This window comes from Alligator sinensis, unplaced genomic scaffold, assembly GCF_000455745.1.
Source record: "Alligator sinensis unplaced genomic scaffold, ASM45574v1 scaffold117_1, whole genome shotgun sequence".
NCBI lineage: Eukaryota > Metazoa > Chordata > Crocodylia > Alligatoridae > Alligator > Alligator sinensis.
The window spans coordinates 244438-265914 of record NW_005841855.1 but is presented as its reverse complement, the minus strand read 5'-3'; the positions used below and the strand labels follow the sequence as shown (position 1 = coordinate 265914).

Here is a 21477-nt window from a genome sequence, read left to right as displayed (position 1 = left end):
CTGGCCAGAAAACTAGCAGAAGTGTTTTGTGCTACTTGCAGCCCCTGATCTTCAGACTCAGGACTAGGGCTGCATGGTCTCTGGACACTTTACAGCAGCTCTAATTAAAGTACCCAGAGCAGCAGCCCTGAGCCCTCTGCAAATTATAGTTCATGCCTATCCACTATACAGGCAGCAGCCATGAGCCTACCAGAGACCACGCATCCCTAGGCAGCCTCAGCCTCAAGCCTGAAGCTGCTGCTTGTGCCCGGGGGGGGGGGGGGGCGAAGAAGAAAAGAGAGGCGCTGAGCATCCCCATGCTTAAAGTGCCCCCGCTGCCATTTTTAAGCGTGGGGATGCCGACGGACGTGATAAGAACCTAGTCTACTGGAACATGGCAATTCATACTCTAGCAGACGCAATTAATTGAGTCTACTTGATGGCTCTCGAAGCAGCCGAGGTGCGGTGTCCAGAGTACCTGGGCCAGGTGCGGATGAGGTGACAGAGGGCCTACAGGAAGCCTTTTATTCAGTAAAGATTTATGCTACACTGTGTTGCACTGTGTGATCTCAAACAGCTGGTAAATATGTTGAAAAGAAGCATGATATGGAATCTTTTTAAGTACCTGAAAAGAACAACAGAACAGCTGATTGCCAAATATGTACTGCAAATATTTTGCATGGAGACATCATTACTAAGATTTCAACACATCGAACTTAATACACCACCTCAGGACACACCATGCTACTGAATACAATGATTTCCACAAGATGACTACAAAGAAGAAAGAAGCAGGGCAAGAAAAAAGCTGCACCAAAGCAATTATTATTACATGAAGCACTAAAATGCACACAGAAATATGTAAGTGGAGAAGCCAAGGCTAAAGAAATTATTAGCCATTTAATGGAATTTATAGCTCTAGATGATCAGCCTTTTTCCACTGTAGAAGATACTAGATTCCGGCATCTCATCGAATACCTGGAGCCTCGTTACACACTGCCCAGCAGAAAGTGTATAGCTGAGACTACGCTACCAGAGCTGTACAGCGTTGTTTTAGAACGCATATGGAAGTTGATTGAAGATGATCGTGTATCAGCATTTAGCTTTTAAGACTGATATTTGGAGCTCTGATCCGTCATCTATGTCAATGCTGAATTTAACTGCACAGTGGGTAGACATGAACCATAATTTACAGAGGGTGGTATTACAGCTCCAGGAGTTCAGCAGTTCCCAAATAGTATTTGACAAGATGTTTGCAGCATGAAAAATCCCGAAGACAAATGCCATTATTAGGGATAATGCAAGCAACATAGCAAAGGTGATGAAAGACTGGTTTGCCAAGTTTACCTTGTGTAGCATATACACTCCAGCTCGTGAACAAGAGTGTTATCACAGCGCAGCATGTCTGATGTACTGGTTATCAGGCAAAAAATGGTTGGGCACTTCAAACACTCTCCATTGGCCTATTTTCATCTTCAAGGGGTGCAGACTGAGCTTGGAATGCATCCCAAGAAGTTACAGCAGGATGTACAAACAAGGTGGAACAGCACTTACTACATGCTGCAAAACCTTTTGGAGCAGAAACGCCTGCTTGTAACGTATGCAACTGACCATGAAATCCCAGCAACTCTCAGTGTACATCAGTGGGGGCTGACGGAAAAAGTAGTGATAGTTGTAGCACGTTTTGAAGAAGTAACACGTTAATTGTGTTCATCCTTGGCCTCTGCTTCTGACGCCATCCCATCCATTGTGGTCTTAAAAAGGCTTTTGAGCAAAGTTACAGATTCAGACCACAGAATTAAAACTATGAAAGTTACTTTGCTGGAAGTCATGGAAACACACTTCGCTGAAATTGAATCAGAACCTATCTACAGCATTGTAACACTGCTGGATCCAAGATACAAAGACAGGTACTTTACTGATAATAGTAAAAAGCTGCTGGCTACAGAAACGTTAGCGACGCACTTGGAAAAAATGCAAGCCTGGAATGACACACAACAGACAGAACCCATCACCAGTGAGCCCACGCTTCCAAGAAGTGCTGAAAAACTGAACTACTGGGAAAACACAAAGGCTGGTTTTCCATTTTGGCTGAAGCTACATGGAAGTTTCTCTCTGCTCCCTGCAGCAGTGTTGAGAGCGAACAGATTTCAGTGCAGCGTCACATGTTGTGGATGAGAAGAGGAACCGACTGATGTGTGAAAAAGCAGAAATGTTGCTTTTTGTCAAGAAAAACCTTCCACTCAATCACTTGCTACACTAAAGTTTAGGTAACTTATTATTATAACATCTTCTACTACTAAACTGTACCTCAATATTTTCATTTGTCATTTTTATGACTTGACCTGAACTTCTCACAGGTTTTTTTGAAGCCAACGTTGTTAAGATTATGCCGTTTCTTCTGATTTTGTTTGTTGATTTTTGTAAAACAAGTTCACTACCGAGTTTTATAATGAATTTGCTGTCATTTGAATCATTATGTAGGTGTATAATGTTTATACTGAAAACTACCATTTTAAAAGTAAAAGTTTTAAAATTTAACATGTGTTTGTTGTTATTTTGCTACAAAATGTTTCTAGAAGCAGGAACACAAAAAATCTATCCATCTGTGTGCATGTGTTATAAACGTAAAAACAAAAAAAAGGTTTATTTATGTCAGTAGTTTAAAATGCTTTGCATTATTAGTAAATATGGGTTAATGGATCAGTATCAGCCAATACAGCTGGTTAATAATCAGTTATTGGTATGAGCCAATAAAATCCTTATCGGTGCACCCCTAACTTTTTACTACGAGAACTGGAGGAAATTACTTTGAATTTATCCACTTCCTCTCTCCCCCTTCTACAATTCTCAATCTACTGCTGGTTATGACAGCCAGTATGTCTGTTCAACATTAGATTTGGCAGGAATAGTTAGTGTTGCTGAAGCCCATGTCTCAGCCATTTACTTTTACCCAACAGGAAATTCAATAACGGTTTAATAATTCAGAACACTTTAAAAAGACCCAACGCATGCTATTAGCATTGACTCAGTACAAGATCACTGACAAAGCAAGGCTTATTCATTTATTCATTCATAAAATTTATTCTTTATCAGCTCCTCAAATATCTTGTAAATGACTTCCCATGCTATCACTGGACTTCTAAGAGCTTACTTGTACAGCATCTTCAGAATTCCCTAAGCATTTGTGTATGGCACCAAGAAGCAAGTTCTTCAAACCAACAGCAGATGAATCGTCAACTTCATGACAGGCTTAACAAAAAAAAAAAAAAAAAAAAAGACATAAAATAAGAAACAGGTTAAAATTCATTCTTTTACAATAAAAGCAATTTGGTGTCTTAATTTAGGTTACAAAATGCCCTTTTTCCATGGTTTAGTTGCTTAGGTAATGAGTTTAATAATCTTCCAAGAGTCTGCACATACATCATATGCACACAATCTCACCCTTTAGTGGGAGGAGGAAATATCAATGGTGGATGGATTCGTTTTAAAATGGGAGTTATATGAAGTTGCTCCCAAGTTCTAGTGAGACTGATCATTAGAGCAGGTGATGAAACTACATGATAAATTTATCAGGTCTGTACCTGAACACATGGAGATTATCTCCAAAAATATATTTTAGAAGTGGGATGGATTGTGAATCGCACTGTGAGCATGTACACATACAAACCTTTCCCCAATAAGATATTCAGAAATGTCTAAAATCATACCCCAGCTCAACTATATATTCTGTTATCCCCAAAGATACAAATGGTAGTTATGCACACTTACTTTGAGAAGAATTAAACACAAATAAATGAACTGCTGGATAATATTTTAATTTGTTTTAAATTTGGAATTTAAATTTAGAATGCTGTCATAAAGGCAACTTTTCCCTTAAAAAGGGTCTTTTTCCCTAAATTTCAATATCTATCTAAAAAATTAAATGTTAATCTAATTTCAGTGCACCCCTTTTTACTTTATTACCCAAATGAGCTTAGTTTAGTCATTTCAGTCGTCAGGTTAATGCAAACAACTAATTTCCACATGAAAGAATAAACCGAAGGAAAGTGGTATACTGACTCTGTAAAGATAGCCCAGGAAGCATATCCCCTACCTTGGCTCATACGTTGTAGGTTGGAAAAGGAACAGTTTGGAAGGGCTTTCCATAAATACAACACTTCAATAGATGCCAGCACACAGAGCTCTTTGGTTGGTGTTTGTTTCCTAAATCTCTCTGCCTGCAAACAACACAAATATTTGTCTTTGTCTTCTAATAGATATGGTCACAATCATTCTAATGTTTTGATGTGTATCAGTAACATCTTTAAAAAATTAGGGCTATGGAAGTTCAGCTTGCATCTCTTTAAGACTAAAAATCTAAGTCTTTCAGACAACACACAGTCTCTTAACCAAGATTCAAGTCACAACGATATATGAATAAGCCAATCTTAACATGTAGCCTGTGGCTGTGGCAACATGTGATCATCAGCCTGTGAAGCTTTCCCCCACCACCCTCAGCTTTCACAGTGATGTAAGGTAATGTACAGTAGATATAATAGCAAGGTAAAAATGAAGGAGGAATAAATGAAATGAAGAAATACTAGTGCAAGAGTGACAGTATTTTTTCTCTGAAAATTATGTAGACCAAGTTGAGTAGTGAACTACCATCCATTTTTTCCTCCGAGTAGCTCATTAAATCACAATGCACTGTTGTGTGCCGAATCCTTTCTGTTAGTTCTAGAGAAGCAGTCTACTGGAAAGAATACACTTTGTTCAGAACAAAATACTTGAATAAAAGAATAAATAATTGCCAACTGTAATTACTGGACCTATGCCAACCAAACCTTTTTGACTGAGAATTGCTCAATCTGATTGTTTTTTCTTTTGAAAAGCTTCTGAACTTCCTTGAATACATTCTGTGCACCATTCACATCACCAGTGGCTCCTTGACACACTGTAATAAAGCATATACATACAAAAACAATTCTGCTAATTGTCCCAGGATATGGAAAAAGGGAAAATGCAGATAGGACATTATGAAGTTAAAGGAAAAAGAGCATGATCTTGTGATAGAGATGGGACTGGGACTAAGGCAAACTGTTCAAACCCAGTGCTACCACTGGCTTCTTATTTAATCTTTAGCAAAACAATATCTTGGTACCTCAGTTCCTCATCCACAAAAAAGGAGAGAACATCTAACTCTCAGGTTTAACATTAAAACATTTTTTTATTATAATCATGGGGATCAAATTGCTACATAAACAGAATTTGAGCCACAGCTTTATAAAAGAGAGGAATTAGAATGACGAAATGCTAAGTGTGCTGGTAATTCCCATAACTGCAGGAGTCCATGGTCAAAGACTTGCTTTAATATACACACAACTGCATACACTAATTGTAATGAGATAAAATACTAACCTGCTGTTAGATAAGCATAATAGCACTGGGACCACCTTGATTCATTTTTAAGTCTTTCAAAAGATTCAAATGCATCTTTGAAATTAATTTCTATCATGCTGCACCAGCCTAAAAAAATGAGAACAATTTAAATACCACAGAACACACATGAACTTCACATGGTATAAGCAACTGTAATACATAAAAGTAAAGAACTCTTACATTTCTTAGCATCTACACTTGTGACTAGTCAATAAGCACAAAGCCAATCCAAATGTAAAAGTGCTACAAGTATACTTCAAACTGATTTTTTTTCTTTTAAGTTTATACTTAAATATTTGGATGAAGCTGCTATGTAAGAAAATAAATACATTTCAGAGATTAGATCAACTCCAGTTCTATGAATGAACACGTTTCTAGAGTTTTAAGCCAGACGGATATATTTGCACCTTATTCAATTCTGTAGGAAGTACATAGCTGCCCCACACACCCTCAATTTGCCTTTAACTAGGAGCAATTCTAAGTGATATGCCTACATGTGTGAAAAATAATATATACATTATTCATGTAGTCGGAAGCAATTGGAGAGTTCCAGTCTTTAGCTGTGCAGAAAGGAATGAATGTGAGTAGCATCAGGCCCTCTGTGTTCTGAAATTCCATCAAGATTATTAATCCTCAGCAAGGGAATGATTCCATGGATGAAGCAGGCCTTTTACTCTCTACCCACTTCATGAAACTTCCAGAGGAAAATGGCAGATTACAGATTTTCCAGCTCAGATTCATGCAACCTACCTTACTCTTGTGGTTTCTACACCAAGAAATCATAGAGTCCAACAGGCTGGCTGTATGTACAGCTGTCAAATCCTACCATGAAATTAAGACACTCAAGAGTCGGGCTGCACTCAGATGCAGCCCTTGCATCCCCATAAACATTTATATGGTGGCATAAAGTCCAAGGAAATAGACACCCATGCCCCTTGGCACACCATTAATGCTCCAATAGGTGCCATTTTTTTTGCTTTATGGCAGCAGAATACGAGCAGCCCAGAACTACCCATACTCTCCAGTCATCCTGGACAGTGTACCTCGGGCTTCAGGGGCCTGAGCCTGAGTGCCTCAGGAATTATCCTGCAGGATAGGGCCCCTGAAGCCCTGGGAGCACCCTCTGGATTTCCCTGCTTGCAGACACACACCCCAGGAATCCCCAGCAGGGGATTCACTAGGTGTACATATCACATTACTGTGCCCCAACTCTAGGCATGCATCAGCAAACAGCATTCCTAAGGGACTCCATGCTTACAGAGGCACATCCTGAGTTGAGGAGCAGCAGTGCGATGTGTGCGCCCAGGGAATCCCTATTTGGGCTAAGTACAGACAGTCAAAAACCCCATGGCTGAATCAATTCAATCTTTTCAGGTTAGTCTAAGCAGCATAGATTAAACTGATAAGCAAGTGAACAAACATTCGCTTTTGATTCCAGGAATGCAGCTACATGCCTGCAGAGGCCCAGGCCAGGAGCCGGGGGGATGGGGGGGCGGGGTGCACTTGAGCACAACTTCCTGCTTGGCTGGAGCAGACTGCTTGAATCTGGAGGGGATCTGGGACACAAGTTCAACAAACCAACTGAACCTAAATCAGTTAAGACTGATACTACATCCATTCAGGTTTATCATAAACTGGTTTTGGACATTTAGCAAACAGTTTATGTGCACTGAATTACTGTTGTGTTACAGATTTGAACTGGTCATTTCTGTCCCTAGCCTTGAAGTTGTGCCACAGGATCAGGCTCCTGACCCTGAAGCCCCAAGCACATCAGGGGCCTGACCCTGTGGGACAATAGGCAATGTCCGTCTTGCCCAATGAAGTAAAGCAGCTGTGCTGGGACACATCCCTGCACAGCTGATCCCTCTCCAAGGACATCTGTTTATAGCCTTAGCGTATTTCAAGGTTTCAACTAACAAAAAAACATTAACTAGAGAAGGCCAGTTCATGTGATCATGTCATTATTACTATTTAATCAAAATCGAAGAGCAGAATATGTGTATGGTACTCAAACTGTTATTTACCAATTTCATATAGGCAGACATGCTGGATCTCCCTTTGATCTGTTGCAAGTTCCAAAGCAGTATGAAAGGAAGTCAAGGCACTGTTGATTTGACACTACAAAAAAAATAATTAAAAATGTTATCTAACTGCAGAACAAACAACAATCATTTGATACATCTTCCTTATTACTAGCAATTAAGTAAAAACGATTATCTAGCAAAATAGATTTAGACTGTCCTATTTTACAAAAAATATTTCTAGGCCTGCTGAAAAGAAAGCTGCAAAAAAATTCTAAGAGTAAAAAATTTGAGTTCAAGAGAGATTCCAGAGACTACTTAACTTTAAATGAACTAAGGTTAGGAACAATCCAATAGCTGGCTTCAAGAATTACGAACAATGCTTACTAATAGCCCAACTTTGCATGGGAGCTCTCATTGCTAACTCTGCTGCAAAAATAAGATTTCAGGTGCAAACAACGGGCATTAGTCTAAATTCAACAAAAGCTTACGTTAATTGTAACAAAGCCTTACATTTAAGTGCTAACAGTTTTTAAGAAAGCCCTTTAGTAGAAAGTGCATTATATAATATTGTACACAACAAAAACAGCAATAGAATATAAGGGAAGGGGCAGGCATTAATGTAAAACAACTCAAAAGAGTCCAACAGAATTGCTTAAATATAGAATACAAAACTGGCACATAGGAATGCCTGAAATGGCAAAGCATGGATATTTTCTTGCAAGTAACTGAGAATCAGTGTGCCCTATACTGTCTAAAACTCAAGGTCTGATCCTTGCCCTGGAGACACTGCAAAAAAAATCAGACAAGACAAAGCAGAAATGTAAAAAAACACTACTGAAAAAGAACAGTGAAATGCTGTGAATGATTCATTCATGCAACCAACCAATAAGTGTAAATGCATTTGAAAGCAGCTTATTATCACACTTTCATTCTGCAGTTATGGTCAAGTGTCAGGAAAGACATTTCTTTGCTCCGATTTACTATTATACTTAATATTCGTGATTCAGAAACCCAGAACAAAATGCTGTTGCTGCAGTTTCTCAGCCCTATTAAGTACTAGGGCTGTGCAAAGCTTTGGTAGCCAATTCGATTCAGAGGGGATAAGGCCCGATTCAGGGGCCGAATCTCCAAATCGAATCAGGAGACCCATTAAAAGGTCCGAATCAACTTGAAAGCCTTCAAATCAATTCGGAGATTCAGGCAGTCCCCGCTCACTGCCGTGAGGAGCTGGACCCGGGCTCCATGCCAGTAAGTACGGGTTGGGGGTGCTGAAGGAGGGAAGAGGGGACCATGGGGGGGACCCCCGCCTGATCCCACCCCCACCAGCTTTGTGGGGGTAATTAGCCTCCCGCTCGTGACTGGAACTATGTGTTCTTGTCATAAGTTCTGGGATTCATCAAAAATGTACATGCAAAAAGATACAGGGCAGCTGGGTCCAGCTTCCCTTCAAGGGGCCACACTAATCATACGCGCCAGGCTGAGGAAGGGAGTGACAGAGGGGGTCAGTTGGGATGAATTGTTTGGGGCCCTGTTTAGTGATGTTTGCCACGCATTTAAGGCTGGTGAAAACACAGGAATAATTCGAAAAGGGAATGAAAGGTGCAGCTCAGCTGTGGGAGTGAAGTGGAAGCGAACATGAGCCACCAATGCCAGACCGCAGCCCGCAAGTAAAGTGAAAATTTAAGTTCTCTTACCTTAAGGTCCACCTCAAGCCGGTCCAGAGAGGTGATACTTCCTCTCTATGCGACTTTGGTCAGGCCGCAGTTGAAGTACTGCGTCCAGTTCTGGGCACCGCACTTCAAAAGGGATGTAGCCAGCCTGGAGAGGGTTCAGAGGAGGGCCACCCGCTTGGTGAGAGGGCAGCAGGACAAGCACTACGAGGAGAGACTGAAGGACCTGAACCAATTCAGCCTCAGGAAGAGGAGGCTGAGGGGGGACCTGGTGGCTGCCTACAAGCTCATCGGGCGGGGATCAAAAGCAAATAGGTAGAGCTCTTTTCTCCCCAGCACCACCTGGGGTGACGAGGAACAATGGTCATAAGCTGATGGAGAATAGGTTTAGGTTGGAGATCAGAAGGCAATATTTTACTGTTAGGGTGGCCAAAATCTGGAAACATGTTCCCAGGGAGGTGGTGCTCGTCCCTACCTTGGGCAAATTCAGGAGGAGGTCCTGTGACCCCAGCATTCATTCCTGCCTGTGGCAGGGGTTCAGGCTAGATGATCTGTTCAGGTCCCTCCTGACCCTAGCTACTATGAAACTATGAAGTCAAAATGCATGGAATGTAGTGGTTCACTGTGACTTGAAAAAGAGTCAGCAGTGAGGCGGACTGCACTTAATGGGCACGACATATATATCTCATTTAGACAGGCTGCACTAATTTATTTTTGTGGTAGGTTCCCATCAGCATCTTTGCCCAATGTGGGCCATGTGATTTATAGTCATGCTCAGTGTTTGCTACATTTAATCAATGTCATAACTGGTTTCCATGGCTGAGCACATGCCGCTTTTGGCCAGTTTAATGACAATGTATTTAGTGAGATCTCCTTGGACAAGGGGGTGGAAAGCACACTGTCCAAGTTTGCTGATGACACTAAGATGTAGGGTGAGGTGGACACACTTGAAGTGAGCAGGTGCTGCACCTTAGGAGAAGGAATCCACAGCATACATACAGGCTGGGGAGTTCCCTTCTTGAAAGCACAGAGGCGGAAAGGGATCTTGGAGTCATTACTGACTCCAAGATGAACATGAGCTGCCAATGCCAGACCACAGCCAGCAAGGCCAACCGTACCTTGTCATGCATCCGAAGGTGTATCTCAAGCCGGTCCAGAGAGGTGATATTCCCTCTCTATGCGACTTTGGTCAGGCTGCAGTTGGAGTACTGCGTCCAGTTCTAGGCACTGCACTTCAAAAGGGATGTGGCCAGCCTGGAGAGGGTTCAGAGGAGGAATACCTGCTTGGTGAGAGGGCAGCAGGACAGGCCCTACAAGGAGAGACTGAGGGACCTGAACCTGTTCAGCATCAGCAAGAGGAGGCTGAGGGGGGACCTGGTGGCTGCCTACAAACTCATCAGGGGAGATCAACAGCAAATAAGTAGAGCCCTTTTTTCCCCAGCACCACCTGGGGTGACAAGGAACAATGGTAATAAGCTGATGGAGAACAGGTTTAGGTTGGAGATCAGAAGGCAATATTTTAGTTAGGGTGGCCAAAATCTGGAACCAGCTTCCCAGGGAAGTGGTCCTCGCCCCTACCTTGGGCATATTCAAGAGGAGGTTGGATGATCACCTGTCTGGGGTCCTGTGAACCCAGCATTCATTCCTGCCTGTGGCAGGGTGTCAGGCTAGATGATCTGTTCAGGTCCCTCCTGACCCTAGCTACTATGATGCTATGATACTATAAATAAGACAAGGGACATTTTTCCTATGCCTATTAGGGAGGGAAAAACTTAATCTTGTATTTGAGAAAATACAGTAAATCTTCTAACCAGGTAGTAAGGTTAGTTTTATTTCATTTCATTTATTTTGAAACATTTTACTTCCTTTTTCTATCCCATAATGATAAATGTAAACAAAATTTTAAATTAGTATTCAGATACTTCCGTGAGATGGCCCATGATCTGTCTTCTGAAAACAGCTGGAGATATAAGACAAGATCAAAGGACTTTTCCCCGGTCAAGTCCAACTCTGACAGTGAAGAGAAATTTAAAAACTATATATTGGGAGGTATTTCTTACTAGCAATTCAAAGAGCCATATTCTACTTCTTTAGATCCAGACAGCAGTTTGGGAACCTCATAGCACTTCCCCATTCAGGTCTATCAAGGAGGGGAAACCATAAGAAACGTTGCGTCCTATTGGAAAAATTACATCTTGGTTTTGAACAGTAAGGAAAGAGTATGTGGATAGATGAGCACAGTTAGGAGGAAGTGAAGAGGGAGGTGATATTAATTAAATTTAACTACTTGGTTATTAATAGTTTGGTGATATAGCAGGCCAGCTAGATTTATATCCAAGGTATGCTTCCTCTTAATTCAATAAAACCTTTATCCTGGGTTAGACCATGTACACCGAAATTATTTCAGAGCTAATGTAGATCCTGAGCCTTCAGTAAGATTAATTGCCGGACATCTTTTCACCCAGGATTAAGAACATTTACATGGCAGATGAAGGCAAGTAGTAGCAAACCTACCACAAAGATTAAGTAACATGAAGTTGTCTCTCCCTCACTGTTGCACATGATTTCTGAAAGCTATACACTGATTAAAAGTACTGCTTTTCCTGGTTATGTATTTATAATGGGTCTGAGATACTGTAATAGAATGTGAAATGTATGGTTGTGGTGACATGCATATTTGGGGGCAAGTAGGTTTTATTTACTTTCCAATTCCAATTCCAAGCAGAATATATATTCATTTATTCAATGTCTTATCTCCTTATATACAACATTTTTTTCAATTATCTCCCATGATGACTAATGGCTTTAGAAATTCCCAGTAAAGTGCAATCATTTCCATATAATATCAAGAATATTTTTGAAGTTCACAGATGTTTCATTTACTTCAATGTGCCTGAGCTCTGAGAACAAACTTAACAACAGTATGCTCCTGGATGATGTTTTCTGTATAAATCATCCTGCAGATCTATTTAAGTGACAAGTATCTAGAACAGGACAAAAAATTACAAAGAGGTTTAAGTGCACTATTCAGAAGCTGATAAAAAGACTGGGTGGGGCAAGGGGGCAAGGAGAAAAGGGTGAATTCAAAGTGCCTGTTTAAGCCCATGGTCCCCCATCTACTTAGAAGGGATTATCTATCAAGAAGTTGCCTGAAAAATGAACCTAACTGGGGGCTCTATCTTTATTATCCATCTTGGACTGGAAGTCTGATCAAAATAGTCTTCCTTTCTACTTACTATAAAAGAGAAACATGCTCTGCCCTACCTTCTTCTTGAATAACTAATACTTTTACTGCTATGGCTCACAGCCTTCATGTGTTACAGCTGAGTAAAATTAAGATAACTCTTCTTGTTTCATTGTTGACCTGAACAGCAGTTTGGAAACTGACCAGAGTCTGTTAATTTCATGCTGTACAAATGTGACTCAGGAAGGCATTCTATCAACTCACATTTAGAGAACTTCTTTTCCTGCCACTAATGGACAGATTCAGTTCATTCATCTGAACCCAAAATTAAATCTGATGCAAATGACTTTAATTTTGGGTTCAGATCGCTCAGATTTGTAGTTCCTCCACTGGCATCTATTCCCCTTTCTTCGTTTTCCTAAAATCTTCTAATGAAATACATCTCACCAGACACCCTTCTCTGGATAGACCAGAATCATGTCATTATTTTTCTTTTATAACTAGTCCAAAACCTGCAGTAGTTAGCACTGATTTAGCTAAACTGATTTTGTTAAACCAGGGGTGTTGTACATACAGCCCGGGAGCCAGATCTGGCCCATGGAGTCTATCTGGCCTGCCTTGGGGTCTTTTGACCTTGCTACCAATGGCCACTGGTAGCCAGGCACTCTCGTCACCCCCATATATCTTGCCACATCCAGGCCCACCACTGTCATCATTGTGCCTACCCCTGTGTCCTGGGCAGGAGAGTCCCAACTGAGTCTGACACCCCTAAGTTAAATCTATGCAAATTCCCATGGGGACGCATTCAAGTCAGTTTAGAAACTAATTGTCAAATTCCAAACTCAAGGTTCAGGCTGTCATTAAGAAGTCCGTGTATATGTATTGTTGATTTACTTGTGGAGAAATACATTATATTCACATACATACACAATAAGACTGGCCTCAGAAACCTTTGCAGAGATGCACCAACTTTGCTTAGTCATAATTCAAGAGAGTTCCACAGTGAATTTTTGCTTTCAGGCACAGTCTTCTGAGAAAAAGAAAAAATGCTTTGGGCTGAAGCTTTTTATGCTTCCCAGCGAGGCAAGTTTGAGAATTTCAACAAAGTTTGGCTTGGAATATTTCGAGGATAACTATGCTAATAAAAAGTCTGAAGGTATAATCAATCAGAAAAAACACATTTTATGTATCTGAAGAAAAATTAATCTTGCAAATTAAATACTAAAACATATAGAAAAATCTACTGTGCGCAGGAAGTAAATTACATGATTTATTCGACACTTGCACTGTATCAAGATGGTCTTGCCTTGGGGCACTGAACCTTGAAGTACATGTTTCCACTCTCTTTGGGTATGGACAAATATACATTTGTAGTGGCTTCAAAAGGGGAGAGGGAGATGGCTGCTCAGGACTACACTGAAGCTTTATACTGTAACTTAAGTCTGTAGGATTCTGTAGCAAAACCACTCCAATTTTAACCTTGTTTCATCCAGGGTCAAAACTGGAATGATTTTGCTCACTTGCTTCTCTACAGAAGTGCTTCCCAACCTTTTCCACAGCATGATCCCATTTATGACCACATTTCCTCAGCATGGCCCCTCATTCCCAACCCCAAAGCCCCAGCAGGTGCCACTCACTCCCCACACACAGCCCCCTGTCCTCTCTAGCAGCGCCCCTGTGGGAGGCGGTGGCTGCTGTGGCCAAAGCAGAGCATGGAGCCTGGTTCCCTCCTTGCCTCCTGCCCCCATAGGCAGCATGACTGGAGAAGAGTTCATGGTGGAGGGAGGGTGGGAGGATGCAGGTTGCCTGCTGCAAGCTCAGGGCTCCCCACCCTGCTGTCCTCCCCCCGGGGACCTCTGTGGCCTAACGGGCAGGATCCAGCATGGGAGGGTGGGAGACTCAGTGTCACTGGTGGGAGTCCCACACTGGCTATGCCACCATGGCGAGGCACTCCCTGCTCACCCAGCAGCAGCGACAGCTTAGAGTTGTGTCTCCCGCTGCTGCTGGGCAGGCAGGGGGTGCCTCTGCATGGTGATGCAGCCAGTATGGGACTCCCAGCAGCAGCACCGAGCCGCCCTACCCTGCTCCACCACAGAAGTCCCTGGGAGGAAGGACATCAGTGAGTGCAGGGAGCCCCAAGACCGCAGCTGGCAGCTTGCATTTGCTCCCGTCCCATGTACAAATCTGGGGGGGATGTGTTCCCCATGCCTCCCTCCCCAGGAGTGCATGCAGCAGCAGGGAGCTAGCTGCCCTGCTGCCTGTGGCTCCATCCTGCTCTCCCAGCCAGGCCCCGCATTCCCGCCCTGGCCCCCTAGCCTATCTAGGCAGCACCCCCAGCCCTGCCCCACTCCCTCCCTCCCTCAATGTGAGGGCCTCAATCTGCCCTCCCCCACAGGCTTACCTGGAGGGAGCTGCAGGAGCTGCTCTCTACACTGCCTGGCTGCTGCGTGCATGTGTACACACGCACATGCATGCGGCACGCTGTGCCCAATTGCATTCCTCCCACTTCCCCTCAACACCAAACAGCCCTTTGGCAGGCTGGAACTCTGCCACCCTGCAAGGAGAACCTGCTGTTTTCCTCTTTTCCCCTTTAAAAAGAGAAAATCTGTGATTGTCTTTGTGACCCCATTTATTTTTATTGTTGCAGCCCCAAATGAGGTCATGACCCCAAGGTTGGGTACCCCTGCTCTAACAGGATCATGCAGACATAAGCTACAGTGTAACTGCTGCTGTGTGATATTGAGCTGCTGCAGCAGCCTGCTTCCCTTTTTAAAGGCACTACAAATGTATGTTTGTCCATACCCTTTACTTGAATATCTGCACCTGTCTGATACATTTCCAAACACTTTCTTGGGTGCTTCATGTCTTCAAATGTCTAATCTTCCTCTACACATCAGGTCCTGTGGACGCAGGATGAATCTCAAAGCCATGTCTCGATACAAATAAAATCCCTACTGCCTCCAGATACTGTGATGTTTCAATACCTCAAGGCTATATTTCAATAACCCTGAGGTGCCTGCACATTGATTTATTTTTCTCAGGTTAAGGTTGCTCTCTGAAACAGATGTATTGTTGCATATTTATCGGTTTAAAAAATAAACCAAGGAAACTGTAAACGACTAAAAATAAAGCTAGCGTTACCATCAGGGCTGACATATTTCACACTATAAACTCAGCACATTTAAACTGATGGTTTATATGCACTGGTTATTTAGCTCACTGACATACGTATATTAAAGGCATGTAATATCACATCATAAACAGTATAATACTGTCTAATTAAGGACCAACAGAAGGTCCTGCAAGGACCATAACTTTACATTTCTTAACTCTGTATGTCTAAAAGTTCAGAACTTTGCAAAATCATTAGTCACACTGCTACCAAGATTTACTACATTTGATTTCCTTACAGGGTTGTATTACGCCTCTCCGATGCCAGCTATCTTGGCTCAAGACTGGTATTTGCTCTTCAGTGCCTCAAGATCTCTACATTCCCAACAGATTTCTCAGACTGAACACTTTCGAAGGAGTCGTACTGGCAGTTAAGCACAAGCCAGCAGCATTCTCTATAATTGATCTTTGCAGGCGATGTCCTTGGGTGGATAAACCCAGCTCCCCAACTCTCAAAGTTAGCAAAGCTTCCTCCATTTTAATTTCCCAAAATCCCCATTCCCCCCACCCCTGCCTCCCAAATGTTTTAGATATCAACTCAATCCCTACAGAGATTTAGGATTACTCTGGGAGCAACTTATTTCCATAGGGTCAAAGTATTTTTTTTACTTGATTTTAAACATATATTTTGATGAAAGAAGCAATAGACTTTAGTGGGTGTCATTGTGTTGTTTTGACAGTGAAATACAACAGCTGTAAATATTCTCACTAAGCAAAACATTTAGGTGCTGACACGCTGAAAATATCTCTTATAATGTAGTGCAATAGTAATACACTAATATCTCCTTTTAAATCACAACGTTTGTATTCATTTGCTGACTCTTGTCTTAAGGCCCATCTCATTCTCTCTTCACTGCAAAGCTGCCATGCCAGGAGATGGTGCCCTTAAACATGCTGCAATGCTCTGCGTGGTTCACTCCCAGAACTGGATGAAGGGTGGCCATGTTTGTGCTAATTAGTGCCATTGAGAGAGAGTGCTAATTAGCATGTCTGCAAAGAAGTACAAATATTGTAATATTACTTCCAATCCAGGTGACTATTTGAATTGAACCAAACTGCAGTATATGTGAGATGCCACCTCCTGGCACAGTACGAGTGCAGTTATTGATTCCAGCCACACAATGTATGTGCTAATAATGAGATTTAGCACCATAACTATATCAAATAATTTTTAAATGGGAATTTATTTTGGCCCATTTAACCTCATTGACATCCAAAATTAAAGTTCCAAGACAAAGCCAAAAACCTTGAATTTAAGGAGTTTGACTTTAAGGAATGACCATTTTAATGAAACAGTTAAATGCGTTTCAGACACACTAGTATATATTAATATTCACGTTTTTATGTTAATGGATCTACATTTTGCATGCAACAGCCAAATCTAGTTTTAGTGTAAAATATTTCATAGATAGCTAAAGCCTTACAATTTACAAGGTATGCTGAGAAGCTTGGAACACAGACTAGGGACAGACATTACACATAAACCAGCTTAAGTGATCAGAAACTGGTTTAAACCTGTGACAGAACAAACATGCACTTCACATAAACCAGTTTCAAAAGGCTGAAACGGGTTTGAGATAAACCTGGCTGAATATAATATCAGACTTAACTGATTTGGGTCAAACCAGTTTATAGATTTCATTGATTTTTTTAGGGTCGAAAGGGGCCCTAGTAGATCATCAAATCTCACCCCCTGCCCTGGGCAGGACAGAGTGCTGGGGTCAGATGACCCCAGCTAGGTGCTTGTCTAGTCTCCTCTTAAAGACCTCCAAGGTAGGGGAGAGCATCACATCCCTTGCAAGCCCATTCCAGATTTCGGCAAGCCTCACTGTAAATAAATTTTTCCTTGTGTCTAATCTAAATGCACTCCGTCAGTTTATGGCCATTGTTCCTAGTAACCCCAAGGGGTGCCTAGGTAAACAGAGTGTTCCCTATTCCTTGCTGCCCCCCCTGATTAATATGTAGACAGCCACAAGATCCCCTCTCAGACTCCTTTTGCTGAGGCTGAAGAGATTCAGGTCCCTCAATCTCTCCTCGTAGAATCTTACCTGCAGGCCCTTAACCATACAAGTAGCCCTCCTCTGGACCCTCTCAAGGTTATCCACATCCCTCTTGAAGCGTGGAGCCCAGAACTGGACGCAGTACTCCCGCTGCAGTCTTACCAATGTAGCACTGAGGGGAAATGTCACCTCCTTAGACCTGTTTGTGATGCACCTTCTAATGCATGAAAGCATGTGTTTGGCTTTACTTATCACTTCGTTACATTGACAACTCGTGTTCATTTTGGAGTCGACTATGACTCTGAGATCCCTTTCTGCTGCTGTGCTGCTTAGAAAGTCACCTCCCAGTCTATAGGTGTTAGTGATTCTTTGTCCCTAGATGCAGCACTTTGCACTTTTCTTCGTTAAACTGCATCCTATTCTGATCTGCCCACTTTCCCAATCTGTCCAAATCTGCCTGAATCCGCTCCCTGCCCTCCAGTGTGTTTACTTTGCCCCATAATTTGGTGTTTTCTGCAAATATGGATACAGAGTTTTCCACACCCTCATCCAAGTCACTGATGAAGATATTGAACACACACTGATCCAAGGACCAAACCTTGGGGAACTGTACTGCCTACATTTTTCCAGGCTGAAAATGATCTGTCCACCACCACCCTGTGGGTTCATCCCATAAGCCAATTCTCCGCCCACCTAACCATGTAATAATCGACCATCACAACCACTTAATGTATTTGTAAGAATGGGATGCAACACTGTATCAAAGGCCTCTTTAAAATCCAAGTAGATGACATCTACCTCAACTCCTGCATCTAAGCAATTTGTAATCTGGTCATAAAAAGAAACAAGGTTAGTCAGGCAGGATCTACCTGCTATGAACCCATGCAGATTGCCCTCCAGCATTATTTTTCTTACTGGACTCCCACAAATATGATCCTTAATAATTTTCTCAAAGGTTTTCCCAAGGATAGAGGTGATGCTAACTGACCTATTGTTACCTGGATCATCCTTCCTCCCTCTCTTGAAAATAGGGACCACATTGGCCCTTTCCAGTCCTCTGGGACCCGTCCTGAGCACCATGAGTGCTCAAACAACCGTGCAAGTGGTTATGCTACGACACTGCCCAATTCCTTCAACATCCTTGGATGAAGATCATCAGGGCCTGCTGACTTAAATACTCCAGCCCCTCCAAATGTCCTTTCACTAGGTCAGCACTAACTGATGATGGATTGGAGTCCCTCTTGTGCCTGTCTTTGGTCCCTTTGGGAGATACGTCTTTATCCGTGCTCAGGAATACAGATGCAAAGAACTCATTTAGGAGCTCAGCTTTATTTCTCCTGTCTATTTTGCAATGTCTGTCTCAGACCCCTTCCTGGTTTCACTTAAACCAGAGTCTCCCAGCATCCCAGATGCTTTGCAGCCCTGGGCGGGATTCTCTGCTCCACAGCAAAGTTGGCCCCTCCCCTCTGCTCCCTGGCTGGAGCTCTGGCAGAGACTGCAGGCACAGCAGCATCTGCCTAGCTTCCTCCTGCTTCCCTCCCACCACTCCCTGCTCAAGCAAGGATTCCGCCCTGCCCTCCCACAGCACAGACCGTAGCCAGCATGCAGTATGCTAGCTAATGCTGAGAGGTGTCTGTGTAAGGCAGACAGGACAGTGTCCATTTAGGGCTTTTTGGAGCTAAAAGAAGAGCCTGCACTAATGAGAGAGGCTTTGGCTTTCTTGATGGGCTGCTAAACATGTGTTACTCCCAGTATAACTCCTTGCTGTGTAAGTACATGCTGTTTAACTCCCTGCTGGCTCTGTTGCTAGTCAGGATCAATTAAGGGGGGGACCCCTTCCTAATCAGAGTGTCCTGCCAGGGCCTGCCCATGCCCCCCCTCCCCCCAGCTCAGCACTGTGGAACAGAAGGGAGTGCTGTTCTAGCACCCTCTGGCTTCTAGCCTGTACCACTGCAGGCATGTGCCTGCATTTCTTCAGTCCAGAGGGGATGTCTGTATGGTTACAAACCAGTTCAGCCTATTAGCCAAGTTAAACTAACCTGCAAAGATTGAATCAATTCAAGCTCAGGCTTTTTGAATGTCTGTCCCTAGCCATACCACATAACAATTAGTAAAGCAAACATTATGTTTACAAACGGAACTACAGCCAATTCTGCATCAAGCAGGACAAAACTATTTTTAACACAGTGCCATCAAAGACTCCTGAATAAGACGATGTGATCATATTAGAAATGGGGCAGAGTTGCATTTGTATGTCCTCTTTTTCCTCCCCTTCATTTTGCAGGCCACATTTTTCACTTAAAAAATCTCTTAATGGCTTTCAGACTTCATCCCCCAAACAGGCGATTTTGGGAAAAATAGGAAAGTTTAGTAGATTCTATCGCCACTAGCATACTGCCTAATAAAAGGAAAATTATTATAGATGCCCTGTCATAGTATTCCACATATACTTTTTATAGTTCAAAGAAACAATCTTCATAAAAAAGCAGCACACTCTCCCTTGACATCCAGTCTTTACATGGCTGTCATGGTCCTGTCCTTTTAAGGTTTTCTTACTCTTCCCAGATAGCTTCTTGTCACTTCCTCCTCTGCACATCTTCCTAGTCTCTCAAGTTTTGCACAGATCGGTCCTTGGTCTCCTCACTTCTTTTTCTAAATCTTATGCCCTGGGGACCTCAGCCATCAGCATAACTTCAGATACCTATTTACAGAATTCTCAAATCTACCTACTACACGGACTTTTCTCTCTCACTGTCCAGCCTTGCACATTTGACTGCCTCTAACTCTTGAATGGTTGGTCTGGGCCAGAGAGAGAGTGACTCTGTAAGGCTAACCACGGAAATAGAAGTTTAAAGACTCTAATCCTTCTTATGCATAAGATACAGAAACATTTCTACTTACAAGATCAGACTCACCATTAACAACTCTACATGTTTTAAATTACTGCAATGTATGTTCTGTAAATGCATTCTTGACCCAACAAAATGTCTTAAAAAAAAAAACAACCCCAAAGAGCCAACTTTGGAACGCACATCCATACAGAATGATGCTGAGAATTCAGGGAAAGGCGATTAAATATCTTTCCATCAAAACGGCAACAACGTATTGTTTCAATAGTTACCGTACATGTCCCCAGATTTACCAGTGCTGCACAAAAACAGCTCAGCAAGGAAGCTTACTAAAGTACTTCTGCACAAAGCCAGGCAAGATTCATGTAACTCCAGTCTGTCTTGCAAGATAGGTTTGAAAGACTTCCTTCTGTTACTCCTGCTTCCTATTCAGAAACAGCAAGGTCAACTTGAGAAAGTCAGCCATAAGCCCAGGGGAAAATGAGTGGGAGTATTAAAGGTCAGTATTAGCTCTAGAAGTTTTTGGGTTGAGACAGCATTTCAACATACTGGCAGCAGTTTATCCAGAAACAACATAAAGGAGTCATAGATATCGGAATTGAAGAGTGATCTCTTGGCGATTTTTTTTATTCTAGCATCCCTAGGAATATTCTGACACTGACAGAAACAACAGCATAGTCAACTAAATGACAGAAGGCATTTAAAATACTTTTGCCTGTCTCAGACTATTAAGGGTAAACTGGGAGGAAAGAGTTCAATGCCAGAACTTGAGCCTGTTACAATGGCTGAAAAAACACTTTTACACAACAGACAGCATTTGCAACTTTTTTTTTTTTCCAGGGAACAACCCTATTCTGATCATGGTTCACCACTTGGATTAAAAATACTCCAGCTTGATTTCTAAATAGAAGAAAACTAGATTTTCAAGGAACTACTAAAAGAGGCTAACTACCTGGATAGACCGCAATAAGAAAGGGCATGGTAGAAAATGAGAAATGTTATTCATCAATATTTTCAATATATTAACTGGAGATTTTAAGCAGATGAGCTATTTGTATGAGAATAAAACATTTATTTATCATTTTAAAAAAAGTTGTTAGGATGGTGATAACATACACTACCTCTAACCGTTGTATTCTTCCCTTGAAGAACATAAATAAAGATGAATTTGGATAAGCT

General features: G+C 42.2%; 1 protein-coding gene across 1 annotated transcript in view; it reads right to left on the bottom strand.

The window, feature by feature from the left end:
• Positions 1-21477, bottom strand: part of TTC39C (tetratricopeptide repeat domain 39C) — a 44901-nt gene that overhangs the window by 12983 nt on the left and 10441 nt on the right. The window contains 6 exon segments of the mRNA XM_006016377.3: positions 3134-3231; positions 4076-4199; positions 4806-4915; positions 5380-5487; positions 7425-7518; positions 21420-21477. The exon segment at positions 21420-21477 is cut by the window's right edge and continues 9 nt beyond it. Coding sequence (XP_006016439.1) covers positions 3134-3231; positions 4076-4199; positions 4806-4915; positions 5380-5487; positions 7425-7518; positions 21420-21477 — 592 coding nt within the window.